A 15,270-nucleotide genomic window follows, 5' to 3' on the forward strand; every position below is an offset into this window, starting at 1 on the left:
TGATGTGCAGGGGGCTCTCTTTTTATCATCCTCTATTTAAGCAACCTGGCAGATTCATCTGTCTGCCAGCCTCCTGCAAAACCACTCTGGCTGATGCACAAGACACTCGATCTTGGCGACCAACAGGCTACTCTTTGGAGCACCCCTCCATCACAACCCCCAACCCCCACTCCCGTCAATTGAGTTGTATGTTTGCTTAGACTGATTGACTTCATTCAAAAATCATATTTCAATGGTATCTTTAATAACAGATTAAGTATAATGTAAAATGAATTTGAAAACAAAGATGTAAGGCTTCGAAAGTATTGATAGAAACGAGTCTTAAAAATTTACTGAGTATGAGACAATTGTAAAGATAGAGGGGAAAAAAATGAAAATCCAGAATGATTATGTTGTCAGACTACATGGCAAATATGTTTTTAACTTCTTCCTCTAAAGAAATCAGAGCCTGAGAATTCCCTGGTGGAACAGTGATTAGGAATCGGTACTTCCACTGCCAGGTCAGGTTCGGTCCCTGGTGGGGGAACCAAGATCCGGTAAGTCACATTGCGCAGCCAAAAAGAAAGAAGTCAGAGCTACAGATCACCTTCCCACAGGTGTGGTTAATGCTAGACCAGCACATACATGCTCAAGGAAGGGCCTTAGCTTTCTGGCAAAGATTGACAACGGATATGTGCAACAGATGTTTACAGAATATATTGGATTCTCTGTTCTATCCAGTTTTTCCCCCAATAAGCTGGCACATTGATAGATCACATAAATAAATAGATCACATTGAAGATGACTGTTTTCACTGCATTGTTATTGATAATTTACATATTCTGAAAATGTTTATGTGCACAACATGCTTTTTCTTGAACTATATTCTATTTTTCCATTCTGATGAATACCAGGCAGCACTAGTTTCTGGGGTTTGGTTTCTAATGTGTTTTGTGAAGAATGAAGTCATTTTGTCTTAAAAATCAACCTTTATAATTAGAGTATACAGCTCGAGGACCCACGATCAATCACAAAGCATGTACAGACTTTAAAAACTATGTAACTTTTTCACTAAATAAGTCGTTTAATCTGCTGTGTGCAACGAGATACCTTTAAATAGCCTCCAATTAAAATAAATAAATTTAAAAAAATAAACTAAAAGTTTGACTTACCGTGATTCCTTTGTAATTGCAGAAAACCAGAGGATGCTGCAGAAAATCTTTTGGCCTCAAGAGGGCGTAGGGCAGAAAGGAGATGGCTGAGAGTTTGGTCTCTGCAGATGGTGGAACCATCTCCTCAACCAGGGCTGCTAAAGAGATAGGAAAAAGAGGTCTCACCCACCTCAGAGGACATTCAACATGGGATTCTTTCTAGTAGACCAACGACTGTATATATTTAACTCTGGTTTTTGAAGTGTAATAAATACTATGCAAAAACTGCTATCCTCTCCTGTCTTATCGACAGAAATAAGAGTTATGTTAGGTGAGAGTATTAGAGGGAACTAGAGACATAATTAGTGGCAGAATCAGAGAGTTAGAATGAGAGAATAAGAATATAAACTTGAGAGAGAGTTTCAGAATGTGTGTGTGAGTGTGGATGTGTGTGAGTGTGAGAGTACATGAGTAGGATGGAGCCATCGGGGCTCCGGGCTTTAATTCTTGTAAGAAACATAGCGTCACTGAAAGCGCATGAACATGGCCAAATTATGCTTCAAATTCACAGTTCTAAATGTTCTGCCAAAGGCTAAATCTGAAGATTTTTGTTCCAGACAGGAAACAAAACTAAGCACAACCCCCTTTGCTCTCCCTAATATTTCAGTGACATTAACTTATCACCTCTAAACTCATGTTCTAAAGAGCTTTATTAATTGAGCAGGAATTTTTCCTGTCTTCAATATTTTACTGAAGTGTTTCAAGCAGCAATAATCGCACAAAATCCCCTATAAAGAATCTCACACATTTAACTGCTGCATGAATATCATTCATTTATTAGCATTATGAACACATAATGGAAAAATGCTCCCCCAAAGAGGAAGGTGAATGTTGACTGTCAATAGGACAAAGCTGTCTTCAAAAGACAAGAGATGTGGAAACTAGGTTCACAGTTGGGCTGTGGAGCCCATGAGGACGGAGCTCATCTATGTATGTGTAGCCACAGGGGCCAGGTGCCGGAGGAGGCAGCTCAAGAATGTCTCCAGCTGCTTCTCTGATCTGTACGCGATAAGTCCTCCCTTGTTGGCCCACTGATCCACTCCAGCAGCGCCTTCGTTTCCCACATGATACACCAACTGTGGCAAGCCAAGCCCCGAGTCAGGATTTCTTTCCAGGCATTCTTTTAGGTCCACCATCCCCCCACCCATGGCCCTGAGGATGGCGTGGGCAGCACAAGAGTCCCACTTGAACGTGGTGTCTTCTGAGAAGATGTAAATGTCGACGAGGCCGAGGACCACACAGAGGCTCTTGTAACCAGCCCCAGCTGCTGGGAAGATGCGCTCTCCACACACACGTGACAATGCGCCCTTGATGGTCTCCTTTTCACTGGTACTAATGACAGCTGAGAACGGGTGGGAGCCTTCAGAACTGGGGTTTTGGGTCACGTGGCTCTGCGTTTCACTGTTGTTTCTTGTAGAGACGGGAGGCAGAAGGGAATGGATATTGGTCCCCAAGTAAGAAAGGCCCCAGTAGCACTGTCCTTTCCACCTACGGAAGAGAACGTTCAGTTTGTGGCGGCAAGTTATCACATTTGTTTTTCATTGCTCTTATGGGTTCCCAACTTGATGTGGAAAATACATAACATAGTGAGTCTCAAGGCCCTTAAGCCTAGAGATAGTTATCAAATAGCTAATTCATTTCTAGAAGTCACTCCCTGGGCATGTTGCTGCCTGTGTTGTTGCCAGTTAGGAATGCTTTCAGTTTTTTTTTTTTTTTTTGCATTATCACATTCATCTAGGACAGCGCTAAAATATTTGTGGGATTTCTGGCTTCTGGGAACACAGCAAAGTTTCACTGCCTCTTTTGGCATTTAAAGTGTAATGGGGATAACGATGAACAGATACATAAGATTTTCAATCTGCAAATCTTCCACAATCCTGAATTTTTTTCAACTGGTAACACCTTTTCATCCTCCAATTCACTAGCTCCACTTTGGCTTTAACATCAAGAAAGATGGACTCTTTTTTTTGGTGGGGCGGAGCGGGGGGCAACGACAAAAATACCGTCTATCATTTCTCAATGTTTAACTTACTATATATGCTGGATAATTTCTTTCCAGAGAAGGAGACTGAGGCTTAGAGAATGTAAGTGTTTAAGAATGTAAATCAGTGGTAGAATCTGCTATCAAACCCAGGATTTGTGCCACTAACTACTTTGTCAACCATTTCTAGGTCATGATTATGTCAACGTCCAGTCCCACTTATTTTTAACTTCTTAATGACCCTTTAAAGATAACAAATACTTTCAGTTTGGAAGAAGGCAGGGAAGATGAAAAATATCAACACTGCAGAGGTGTAGTTTATGACTATTAAAGAACAAACAATTCTTAGTTGCTTGAAGCAAGTCAAAATTTAATTAAAAAATATATAGTTTTACATGAGTAGAAAAAACTGTCATCTGTTTCAGTAAAAAGCTGAAACCACAGGAGAAAAGCTGCTTCTACTTGAATCCTGCCATGCTCTGGAGTCAACCCTGTCATACTCTGATCCGTAGGCTGTAGATCAGGGTAACCAAAGGCTTGGCCACCCTCTATGCTCTGCCAACAGTCCACGGGAGTGTGAGGAAGAAGGAGGCAGAAAAGAAAGTGATACTGATAGTTTTTTTGTTTTTATAGGGAGAGGTTCTAATCCTGGCCATACCTGCTTATCGTTTCGTTAGATCATTTTCACATTTTGTTGTGAAACCCATGATTGAAAATTAAAGGACCATTAATTTAAACATGGAGATTTTTAGTAGGAATGCCAAATGTATCGAGTCATGGGAATGTCACATGGAGAGATAATCCTGACAACAAACAAAGCTGAGGTTGTAAATTCTGAAAACCATAATATGCCAAAAACATTTAATTTTTACCTGAGGGTGTGTAGGTCTTGTGACACAAAAGGTTGGTTGATGACTCCCATGAGAGGCACCCCTGTCTGTATGTCATAGACACCAATTAAAATAGTGACGCACTGAAGTCCACTGGGGAAGATTCCTTGGTTGGGGGTAATGTCGGCAGAACCTTTTATATACTGATACGTTGAATCTGAAAAATGAAGCAAATCTGTTAGGATTCACGTAATGATTATTTAGAAGATAATGATGAAGACACCTATAAAACCTGTGCTAGATTGCTTCTCTCTAATTTGGTAACAGCTGTGGTCTAAATGTTTGTGTCCCCCCCAATTCTAACCCTCAAAAGTTGATGGTATTAGTAAGGGGGGCCTTTGGGAGGAACTTCAGTCCTTGGGGTGGAATCTCATGAATGGAATTAATGCCTTACAAAAGACGTCCCACAGATATCCTTAGTCTCTTCCACTTTGTGAGTACACTGTGTGTGTGTGTTAGTCGCTCAGTCGTGTCTGACTCTCTTGCCACCCATGGACTGTAGCCTGCCATTCCCTTCTCCAGGGATCTTCCTGACCCAGGGATCAAACCCTGGTCTCCTGCATTGAAGGCAGATTCTTTACTGTCCGAGTACACAGTGAAAAGACGGCCAATTATGAATCAGGAAGAAGACCCTCACCTAATCATGTTGGCACTTTGATACTGGACTTCTCAGCCTCTGAAACTGTGAGAAATAAATTCACCTTGTTTAAAAGCTACCTAGTCCATGGTATCTTGTTATAGCAGCCCAAATGGGCTAAGATAATAACCAATCACGTTCTACCTTTGGGTGCCACTTATATGGAGTTATTATTTGACCTTTTGTACTTTACTTTTAAGCTGCTTGTGTTTCATTTTCCCAACCATACATAAATTCTTGGACAACGGGAACATGTCTATAATTCCTGTGGCAGTTAGCATGTCTTCCTTCCCTCTTGTGTTGTTAATTGCTCAGTCATGAACAACTCTTTGTGACCCCACCAGGCTCCTCTGTCCATGGAGTTCTCCAGGCAAGAATACTAGAGTGGGGAGCCATTCCCTTCTCCAAGGCATAACACCTAGCAAACGGTAAGAAGCACTCAAATATTCATCACCACATCAAAATGATTTAAAAGGTAATTGCTCAGGATAACTAGGGGGTTCCTTTGAGCTCTTACTAATCAGAGGACAGGTCCAACCAAGGTGGTTGGGAAAGTCTCCTTCCAGGAATCTGAATTCCATTCCATTTGAGCTCCATCAGGGATTCCTTTTTACTTGTTTTGTCCCTCAAATTAGGAGGAAAGAGACAATGGTGTCACAGGAGGAAGAAGCTCAGATAGTAAGGCTTCTGCCTGCAATGCGGGAGACTTGTATTCAATCCCTGGGTCGGGAAGATCCCCTGGAGAAGGAAATGGCAACCCACTCCAGTACTCTTGCCTGGAAAATCCTATGGACTAAGGAGCCTGGTAGGCTACAGCCCATGGGGTCGCAAAGAGACTGGGAAAAAGAAGCTAAGTAAGGTTTCTCCTTAAATGATGTACCTGCCAGCAGCTGACTGCCAACATCTAGTGAATTAATACCCAGTTAAGGATGTGCCAGGCACAAGATCCAGAGAGCTAGCTAACAGAATCAATTCAGGATAAAAACAAAACAAGGTTTCAGTTCCTCAAAAACTGTAACTGAGGCTGATTATCTTCCAGAATGATTCTGGAAAACATTCGTAGTCTGCATAACAATCCATTGACTGAATGCTCTACTGCTATGATTAAAGGCATTCCAATCACGCATCAACGTGCTTGTAGGGGAGAGAGTGAGGGGAGTTTGCCTCCTCAGCTTAATGACTGGTCCCAGTTGTGTTGGGTAGACTATGCCAGGAACCTCGGGGAAAAGTGGGACTTAGACCTAGGGCGTTATATTAATGACATCATTGAGACAGGCCTACAGGTTTAAAACAATGAACTATAGATTATGGTTCTACCACGCTGCTGCTGCTGCTGCTAAGTCGCTTCAGTCGTGTCCGACTCTGTGCGACCCCATAGACGGCAGCCCACCAGGCTCCCCCGTCCCTGGGATTCTCCAGGCAAGAACAATGGAGTGGGTTGCCATTGCCTTCTCCAATGCATGAAAGTGAAAAGTGAAAGTGAAGTTGCTCAGTCATCTCCGACTCTTTGCGACCCCATGGACTGCAGCCCACCAGGCTCCCCCATCCCTAGGATTCTCCAGGCAAGAGTACTGGAGTGGGGTGCCATTGCCTTCTCTGATGACCAAAAAAATAATGGTGAGGTATACACAGGATTCACAAACTGACTGCTAGGAGTCACATTCAGTTGTGTTTTGCTTGACCTGTACAGTGGTTCTGCTTGTTTACTTACTTAACTGAATTAGGAGCCAGGAGTTAAATTGTGAGAGCTCATTTAAAAACCTGGATTTGTGTTTTTATTATTTTTAAATCTGAAGATCTGCACTGTACTTCCAGATGGTAATAATCTGCCGGAGCTGGATGTTCTCAAGATGCATGTGTGTTCAGTTAGTTATAGCTGCTATCATTGCATTCTTCTCTCATATTTAGCAGTCTGGCCCCTGAGGGTTCTCAAAAATGAGTTAATTCAGTTTTGTATATGTGCCTTTATGTTTGTGTGTGTGTGTGTGTGTGTGTGTATACACACATGTGTGTTATAAATATATGAAGTGAAGTGAAGTCACGTCACTCAGTCGTGTCCGACTCTTTGCGACCCCATGGACTGTAGCCTACCAGGCTCCTCTGTCCATGGGATTTTCCAGGCAATAGTCCTGGAGTGGATTGCCATTTCCTTCTCCAGGGGATCTTCCCGACCCAGGGATCGAACCCAGGTCTCCTGCATTGTAGACAGATGCTTAACTTTAATACACAGCTCAACTCTTCATTTATTTATTTACTTAGGCCCCAACGTGTAGCTTGTGGGGTCTCAGTTCCCCAACCAGGGAATGAACCCAGGTTACAGCAGTGAGAGTCGTTTATCATTTTAAAACTTCAAAAATTTAAAAACTTCTAGGAGAGTTAAACCATACCCTCAATTTTCATTTTTCCAACACCTCCCCCACCCCTCACAGAAAAAGGATTACTAAGAAGAGCAAACAGACAAAAGCAAACACTCTCCTCTGCTTACCTATAGGATCCACCCAGATTCCCAAGATGTCCTGTGGAATGTTGATCTCTACTGAATCCAGAGCTGGGTCACTGAAGAAAACGTCCTGGTGCACAACCTTGGCTAAGGCCTCAGATGCCAGTTTGTTACCATTGAGGACTTTGCTGAGAAGAGCTACTGTTTCTTCTTCTGTTGGACCCAGTCTCATGATAATCTTTTCCCCTAGAGTAAAGACAAACTGAAGACCATTACATCTCAAGTTTCAGTGGAGAAAGAACAGGGGATTGGGAGAAGCACCTCAGATTAGGTGAGGACAACACAGCTAGCCCACTCCACTATTCATTTTTTCTTTTTCCTTAACACCAAAACATTTTGTATCGGGGTACAGCCCAATTAACAATGCTGTGATAGTTCCAGGTGAACAGTGAGGGGACTCAGCCATACATACACAGGTATCCATCCTCCCCGAACCTCCCTTCCCATCCAGGCTGGCAGAATATTGAACAGAGTTCCCTGTGCTATACAATAGGTTTCTGTTGGTTATCCATTTTAAATATAGCCCACTCCACTATTCCAAACTGGAGAATCCCATGGACAGAGGACCCTGGTGGGCTACAGTCCATGGGGTTGCAAAGAATTAGACATAACTGAGGACTAACACACACACACACACAAGATATCCAGGCTAGTGTTTCCTAATCTGGCTGACCGCCAGAATCACCCAGTGGGCTTCCTAAAATCAAAGCTGATTCAGTGGTCACTCAACCACCTCACAGTGAGAAATGAATTCCAGGCACCAAAGGGCCTTCTCTCCAAAAACAGTTTCCACATGGGTACATGTACAGTTTTTGTATCCAGTTTAAGGCAGCTCATGTTAAGAATCCTGAACCCTGAGTATTTGATAATCTTCTATGTCTTTTCCCTTGTGGCTTTTAATATCCTGGAGGTCCCCCTAGGGGTTCACGTTTGAATATGTTGATTGAAAAGAAAAGAGTTTTTAATAAGTACACAGAAGGGCTTCTACCTCCCTCTATGACGCTGCTTTTAACTAAAAACTGTCTATGCTCCATAAGTATAAGATGACGTACATTCATCTTTAAATGTGGTAAAGCTGTAGGACTCTGAATCATATATATAGAATAGCTCTCCTCTGTGAAACCACTGGAAATCAGGATGTAAGCAAAGCTGCTTCTGCAATTGAAACCCCACGTTACCAACTCCATGTTGGTATCACTCCATGTTGGTATTGTCATCACTTTAAAGATACTTCTTAGACCCTTGCTTCATCTGGTTTCCAACCCCCCAAGCACAAATGACAAAAGAGGCTCTCCTAGGAGTTTTACCAACAAAAAGTGACAGCAATGCAGAATATAAATTTTTAAAAATTAAGAAAACATGGCACTTTGGGGCTCCTGAGGTATCTCGACAAACACTCCTAGCTAACCTAGCCATTCCAAGAACCAGCAGCGTCACCATCACCGGAGCACCTGTTAGAAATTCAGAACTTCAGTCCCCATCCCAGACCTGCTGAGGTCTGACAAGATCCCCTGGTGACTCCTGTGACTGTTCGAGTTTGGAAAGCACACTGTGAATCTATGACAATGATGATTCTGAAACAGGAACAATCAGTCAATTAAGTTTAATTCAAATTAAATGAGATTGTTAAAGTTGGGGAATAATGTTAATCACCACCACTTGCTGAGCAGCTACTCTAGGCTCAGTAAAAGCCATGGGTTCACTCAAAGGAGCAAATTTGTATCACATTACTCCACTGCTTAAAATTTGCCACTGAATTCTCATCATGCTTAAGGAAAATCCTTCCTTTGAACTTCCATGATCTCATCTCACCTCATCCACCAGCTCCTCCTTCACCATGGGTCTCTGCCCTCCAATACACTAAGCCCATCCTCTCCTTCAGTTCTCAGGAAAATGTATGTAGAATGCATTTTTGCCCCTATCATTCTAGATAAATATTACAATAACTGTTTATGATGTAGCCAAATATAGATTTTTAAGTGTAGGATTTCTTACGGGTAAGTCACAGGTGATTTTTTAACCTTAAGTTTAACTGAGCTTTCTCTTTTTTCTTACTGAGTGTTACAGAAGTATCTTAATACACAGCCCATGAAATGACAACTTTTTTCCAGAGTTAATCCAGAAATTAGTTTTCTTTGTAAATATGCCTCTAGATGTTTAACTATTTGTCACATGATCTGTTTAAAGTTCACTATTTTAATCTTCTACCATTAAACAAACAAAACCCAGGCAAACTAAAAACTGCTTCCCTCTCTAAAAAAGGGTCAGAGATTTTGTATTTTTCTCTCTATCACCAGTTCAGTCCAGTTGCTCAGTCATGTCCGACTCTTTGCGATCCCATGAATTGCAGCACGCCAGGCCTCCCTGTCCATCACCAACTCTCAGAGTTCACCCAAACTCATGTCCATTGAGTCGGTGATGCCATCCAGCCATCTCATCCTCTGTTGTCCCCTTCTCCTGCCCCCAATCAGAGTCTTTCCAATGAATCAACTCTGCATGAGGTGGCCAAAGTATTAGAGTTTCAGCTTTAGCATGGGGGTCCTTCAAAGAAGAATTTGGCTCACAGGAAACCAATTAGAGTTAAAACTTGGTGCTAAAAGGAAATTTTAGGTTGTCCAGCTCCCTTTACAGAGGTTCTGAGACCAGAGAAGCAATGAGGTCATTCAGGGACAGGGCCTTCTCTACATTCTCAGCCTAGGTCTGTGGACTACCCAAAGTGTCAGTCACTCAGGCCTACGTGACTCTGTGTGACCCCATGGACTGTGGCCCACCAGGCTTCTCTGTCCATGGGATTCTCCAGACAAGAATACTGGAGTGGGTTGCCATTCCTTTCTCCAGGGGATCTTCCTGATCCAGGGATCGAACCTGGGTCTCCTGAATTACAGGTGCCTTCTTTACTGCTGACCCACAGGGGACGCCAATGGGCACTCCAGGAGGTCCACAAATGGGTCTACTTGGACCTGAGATTGTCTGCGCATCTGTGTAGGTCTGCATCCTTTGGGGGGCATCTATAACTTCCATCAGATTCTCAAGGGGCCATGCAACTTTCCCAAAGGTTAAATCATTGTTCAGTGCTACAGAGTTATAGCTAGAACACATGTGAACTTGCTAAATATTTCTAAGATGCCACATCTCTGTCTTACATGGCAGGTTATCCTGAAGTGCAGAATGAAGTTTAACATTCAAATACGTTATTTACATGAAAGGCCTCCAAACATTAATTTCATGATGTGAGTTGAAAATAAAAATACCATATGATAATTAAGTTATAAAACTATATTAAGATTCTTGTACTTACCCAAATCATTAGTAAATTCATTGGATTCTTCTCCAAAAATCTTTTTTCCCAAGCCTGGAAACTGAACGAATTCAGAATATGACAAGAATACAAAACAGCAACAAAAAAAATCCCACATTCATGTTCAATTCTGAATAGATTTCCACTTTATATTTCAAACTAAATAGCACAAGTAGGTCAGAAATTTGGAAGTTTACAATTCCGGAAATCAATCCAAGCATAATAAGTGAAGTCAGATTGGTTCAGCACTTTTCTAATATCAGTAGTTTTCTAATATTTTCCTGCTCCTGTGCTCCTTTAGAAAGTCCAAATCATGGTAGAAGCCCGGTTTCCTTATGTTCTGTTGAGTTTGCAGAAGTACCTCTAGAACCTGATCCTTCTAGTCAAGGGCCATAAGCTAGAATGTTTACAAAGGAGATGTTTTAACTGCTGCTCCTACAAAGTAGCCAAGTAACTTGTACACGTTAATGTTACCAAGTACCTAAGATGATTTCTTGAGACCAGATAGAAAGGAGCAGAGGATAACATTTAATTTTGTTTTCTGCACATGTTAAGGTATCATTAGCCATCAGGCTAGGAAGGTAATGTAGCAAAAAAGGGGAAATATTTTATTTGCCAACAACTTATGCATCAATATTTTGATGGAATGAAAAAACAAACAAAAAGAAACAAGCTAAATAGGAAACTTGTCTCATCTCTGTATGACCAGGAAGCTTTCAGACACATTTTGCTTCTGATTTTCTCTGTAGTATAGGTAATTTCCCTGAAAATTTGTACTGAATTATGGTAAGAGTACAATTCTCAGGCAATGAAAGCAAGGAAATACTTCAGATATTTGAGCTCAGTTATTCACAGATGGTCAATAGATGTAACCGTGCCCACAACTACTTGTTATTTTTAACTCTTTTGAAGAACAATGCAGTCACCACATACTGGCAGTGAACCTATTTATTGGTCAAGTCATCAAAGGCTGACGCTCCAGCCTCCCAGTTTGCCTAGAGACCCTTTCTGAGGCTGTAGTACGTAAGTAAGAGTCGTGACACTTCATACATACCAAAAGTGAGTCTCATTTATGTGTTCATAAATCCTGGCAGATACTCCATGAATGAACAACTGCCTGAACTTGTTATAATGCTCTGAGGCAAATATTAGCCCACAAAACTCACACTTCTAATCCAGTTGCTCAACCATCCCTTCCACCCAGCTCTCTTGATCAGTAACAAAAATAAATTTCCTTCCACTGGATCCAGATTGCATAGGGCATGAAAAAGAACAGTTTGTAGAAATTTCAAGGGGTCATTTATTCTCTCTTCCTGCCTGTGGTCAAGGACTCACTTAAATGATCCTAAACAATTCCTAACATTTTGAAAATTTCACAGAAACAATTCCAATATTTTGTAGGGCTTTCTGACATTCTATCCTCCCAAATCTAAAAGAAAGGTAATTCGATTATTATATAAAAGGTAATATAGTATCACAAACAGCCTAGACTCTGGAGTTGGTCAGCTCATGTTCAAAACCCAGTTCTACTATTCATTTGCTGTGCAACCCTAGGCAAGTCATTTAACCTCTGTGTCTCCCTTTTCTCTGCCATTACATTGAAATAGTTCTTACCTCATAAGATTGTTATGAGTTAAACTAATATATTTAAAGCCCTTAGATAAGTACTTGGCTCACAGTAAGCATTTACAAGTCCCTGCTAATGTTATTGTTTGCTATAACTGCTTATGAATATAGTTTATTTACCCTAGTCAGCTTAAAAGACCTAGAATTACAATCATTGTTAGTTACAAACAACGTTTTCCTACTAAAATAAAGAGAGACTTTATAAGTCTCCAGAACCCTATGAAGCTATCACTGAGGCAACCATTAGGTAAATGACTATGTCAAAAAGTGGGACTTAATATTATCAAGTTAAAAAAAAAAGTTATAAAACAGTATGTTCCCATTTCTTTAGAGTTAAAGTAAACCTGCCATGCACACACAGAAGGAAAACATTCTAATATTTAGCAAAACAGTTGTGCTTTTCTCTAGTGATAGAATTAGGATTATTTTTCAACATTTAAGTTTTTCCTGTAACACACATTTTAGTAATACTATAGTCAAAATAAGGGGGGAAAACCTAGCTGTTTGTTAGAATCCATGGTGCTGGGGGGTGGGTTGTGGGGAGGAGGAGGAGGTGAGCTATTTTATAGGGGGAAACCACAGGGGCAAATAATTTGCAATTAACTTGGCTGTGACATTCCTTACCTTGTTCTCCATATTCTCTTTGATAACTTCCTGTACCAGTACATCAGCCAGGGTCTTGAAATCAACTGCAAACTTCTTGTTCTTTTCCCCCTCTTTCTTTTCTTCTATCAGCAGCTGGAAGAGGGCTTCCTGCTGCCTGCACGCCCGGGCAATGTTGGCAGCTTTCTCAGAGACTCGGAGCAGCTCTTGGAGGATATCTGACATTTCTGAACCGGGCTGTTTGGTTGCAGCAGCTGGTGGAACAGGCACCCACCCGCTGAGCTGTCAGCTGGGAAAGTACAAGAATGTGAAACGGAAAGCAGTTCAGAGAGTGTGAGTCAACCTGTCAGCATGTCTGAGTGGCTAGTAGAGATCACAGTCACAACCTCAGGTGGAAGCTTCACCTAAAATTTGAAACTTATCTTTCAAGATCAACACAGTCTCAAATTCATTAGACAAAAAACTGACGTCTGGGTGAAAGAAAGTCTCTAAATGAGAGTCTATACTATATTTACCAAACTCTAGACCAATAGGCGGGTGGATACACGAGCACAATGTTAGAAGGAAAAGTCAAGTTCATGCAATGACCTTCGAATGAGCACATGAGCTTGGCAACATTATTAAAGTAGTGCCCTTTCTTTCACCCTTTGGGGGAAGAAGGAAAAAGTGAAAGGGGGTTTATCCTATCAGTCTGGGAGTAACTTTGTAAAGTACCAAGCACCACACCGGCAGACATCTCAGTGTCCTGCAAGACTCTTGAGACCACACTTGAGCTAGCAGCCCAGGGGAGGTACCAATCTGCTCCCCCCTTTTTTTCCTATTAAAAATGTCCCACTAGCTGTGCTGCTTACAGCAAATTTAAATAATAAAATGAAGTAAAACATGCAACTTGCTGGGATTTGGAAAGTTCTGGCATCTAAGAGGCATGCTACAATGCCTTGACATACCTATTGGGTAAATAGCAGGGAAACATTTCTCTGTTTCAATAGTAGCTGCATTTTATGGAATGCTTTAATAACTCTTATCTCATTATTATGAGAATTACTGTGAGGATTATCAGCCTTATCTATAGTCAAGGAAACTGCAGCTTGGAGAAGTTAAGCAACTCATTTAGGTTACATAAGACTAAACGGCAGGGCTCAGACTCCATCGTACACAGAAGCTCATGCTCTTTATTATCCTAACAAATACTTTACTTCTTAAAAGAAAAAAAAAATCCCTTAATGGACTGTGGGAGGCTGACAACTAGTACAACAGTGAAGATGTCAATTTGTGGAGTGAGCTGTGAACTGTCATAGCTGTGTTGTCTTAAGCAAGTCTGCTTTAAAAATCATATGCTATTTTCTTAAGATAATGGGCCAACCATCATAAGAAGATATGTCCAACCTCAATAGTAATAAATGGCAAGTGAATAAAACAATGAGACATCCTACTTCACTATTAGATGGGCAAAACTGTTTCTAAAGTTAACATTCATTCTTCCGAGTGTAGTGAAACAGATGCTGATATTCTGCTAATGGGCATGTAAAAATGTGGGTTTGTAGAGGAAAATTTGAGGAAAATGGATCAAAATACCTAGAGATGCTATTACCTTTAGCCACTAATTCCAGTTGGCCTTATTTTGAATTAAAAAGTTATGTTTATGTAAGAAAGTTATATTTAATATTTTAAATATTTCTGCACCAGAAGGATTAGTATTATTGACTGTAGCAAAAAGTTAAAAAAACTTAAATATTGGTGGAATGTAGATAAACTATTATTAGTTATGAAATAATATTTTTGAAGAAATTTAACAGGAATATGTTAAAATGCTATAATGTTAAGTATATATAGTATCACAGTATGTTCCTAATTTGTGTTTAATACACAATACACTCTGTTTATACATATGGAGAGAGAGTTTGAAAGACTAGATGATGTTATAATGGTAATTAAATGTTTAATGGTGGTTATCACTGGGTACTAGAATTGTGGAGGATTTTTCCCATTATGCTTTTCTGTAATTATCAAATATTCTACAGTAAATATATACTGTTTTTATAATAATAAATGATGTTAAAATGCTTTAGGACAATTCAGCACAAAGGACAAGAATTCTGCAAGTCCTGAAGATAACTGTCCAAACAAAGTGGTGCTATGGCAACAACACAAATCCAGGTAACAGAGATGACAGAGTTAGAAATTAAACAGAAACACCTGCCTACCTTGGCTTTTTCCCCCAAGGAGTAAACACATAAAAAAAAATCACTTTGGTCAACAAACCTCAACATTAAGAAAAATAATTATATTAATATAGCTGAGGCATCTTGACTTAGAAATAACTTATGGCATCTATGTGCTATTAATTATAAGTTTTATATAATATATACATGCATGGATACATATATATCAGCAAAATACATAAGTTCCAAGTATATAAATTCAATAATTTTGATTTCTTAGTATACATTATATAATTATTATAAGGGAAAAGAATCAATGAACTATCTAAGTAACTTTTTATCTTAAAAACAGCATGAAGATTTTAAGGAGTCCAATTCGAAAA

General features: G+C 40.4%; 1 protein-coding gene across 2 annotated transcripts in view; it reads right to left on the minus strand.

The window, feature by feature from the left end:
• Positions 1–2,029: 2,029 nt before the first annotated feature.
• Positions 2,030–15,270, minus strand: part of INPP1 (inositol polyphosphate-1-phosphatase) — a 28,879-nt gene continuing 15,638 nt past the window's right edge. For both annotated transcript variants that reach the window (XM_068968905.1, XM_068968906.1), the window contains exons 2-6: positions 12,747–13,014; positions 10,497–10,557; positions 7,184–7,384; positions 4,044–4,218; positions 2,030–2,678 (exon numbers count right to left, since the gene is read on the minus strand). In XM_068968905.1, the coding sequence (XP_068825006.1) occupies positions 2,117–2,678; positions 4,044–4,218; positions 7,184–7,384; positions 10,497–10,557; positions 12,747–12,950 (1,203 nt within the window). In that variant the 5' untranslated portion in view covers positions 12,951–13,014 and the 3' untranslated portion in view covers positions 2,030–2,116. The remainder of the gene's footprint in view (positions 2,679–4,043; positions 4,219–7,183; positions 7,385–10,496; positions 10,558–12,746; positions 13,015–15,270) is intronic.

This window comes from Capricornis sumatraensis, chromosome 3 (genome assembly GCF_032405125.1).
Source record: "Capricornis sumatraensis isolate serow.1 chromosome 3, serow.2, whole genome shotgun sequence".
Classification (NCBI taxonomy): domain Eukaryota; kingdom Metazoa; phylum Chordata; class Mammalia; order Artiodactyla; family Bovidae; genus Capricornis; species Capricornis sumatraensis.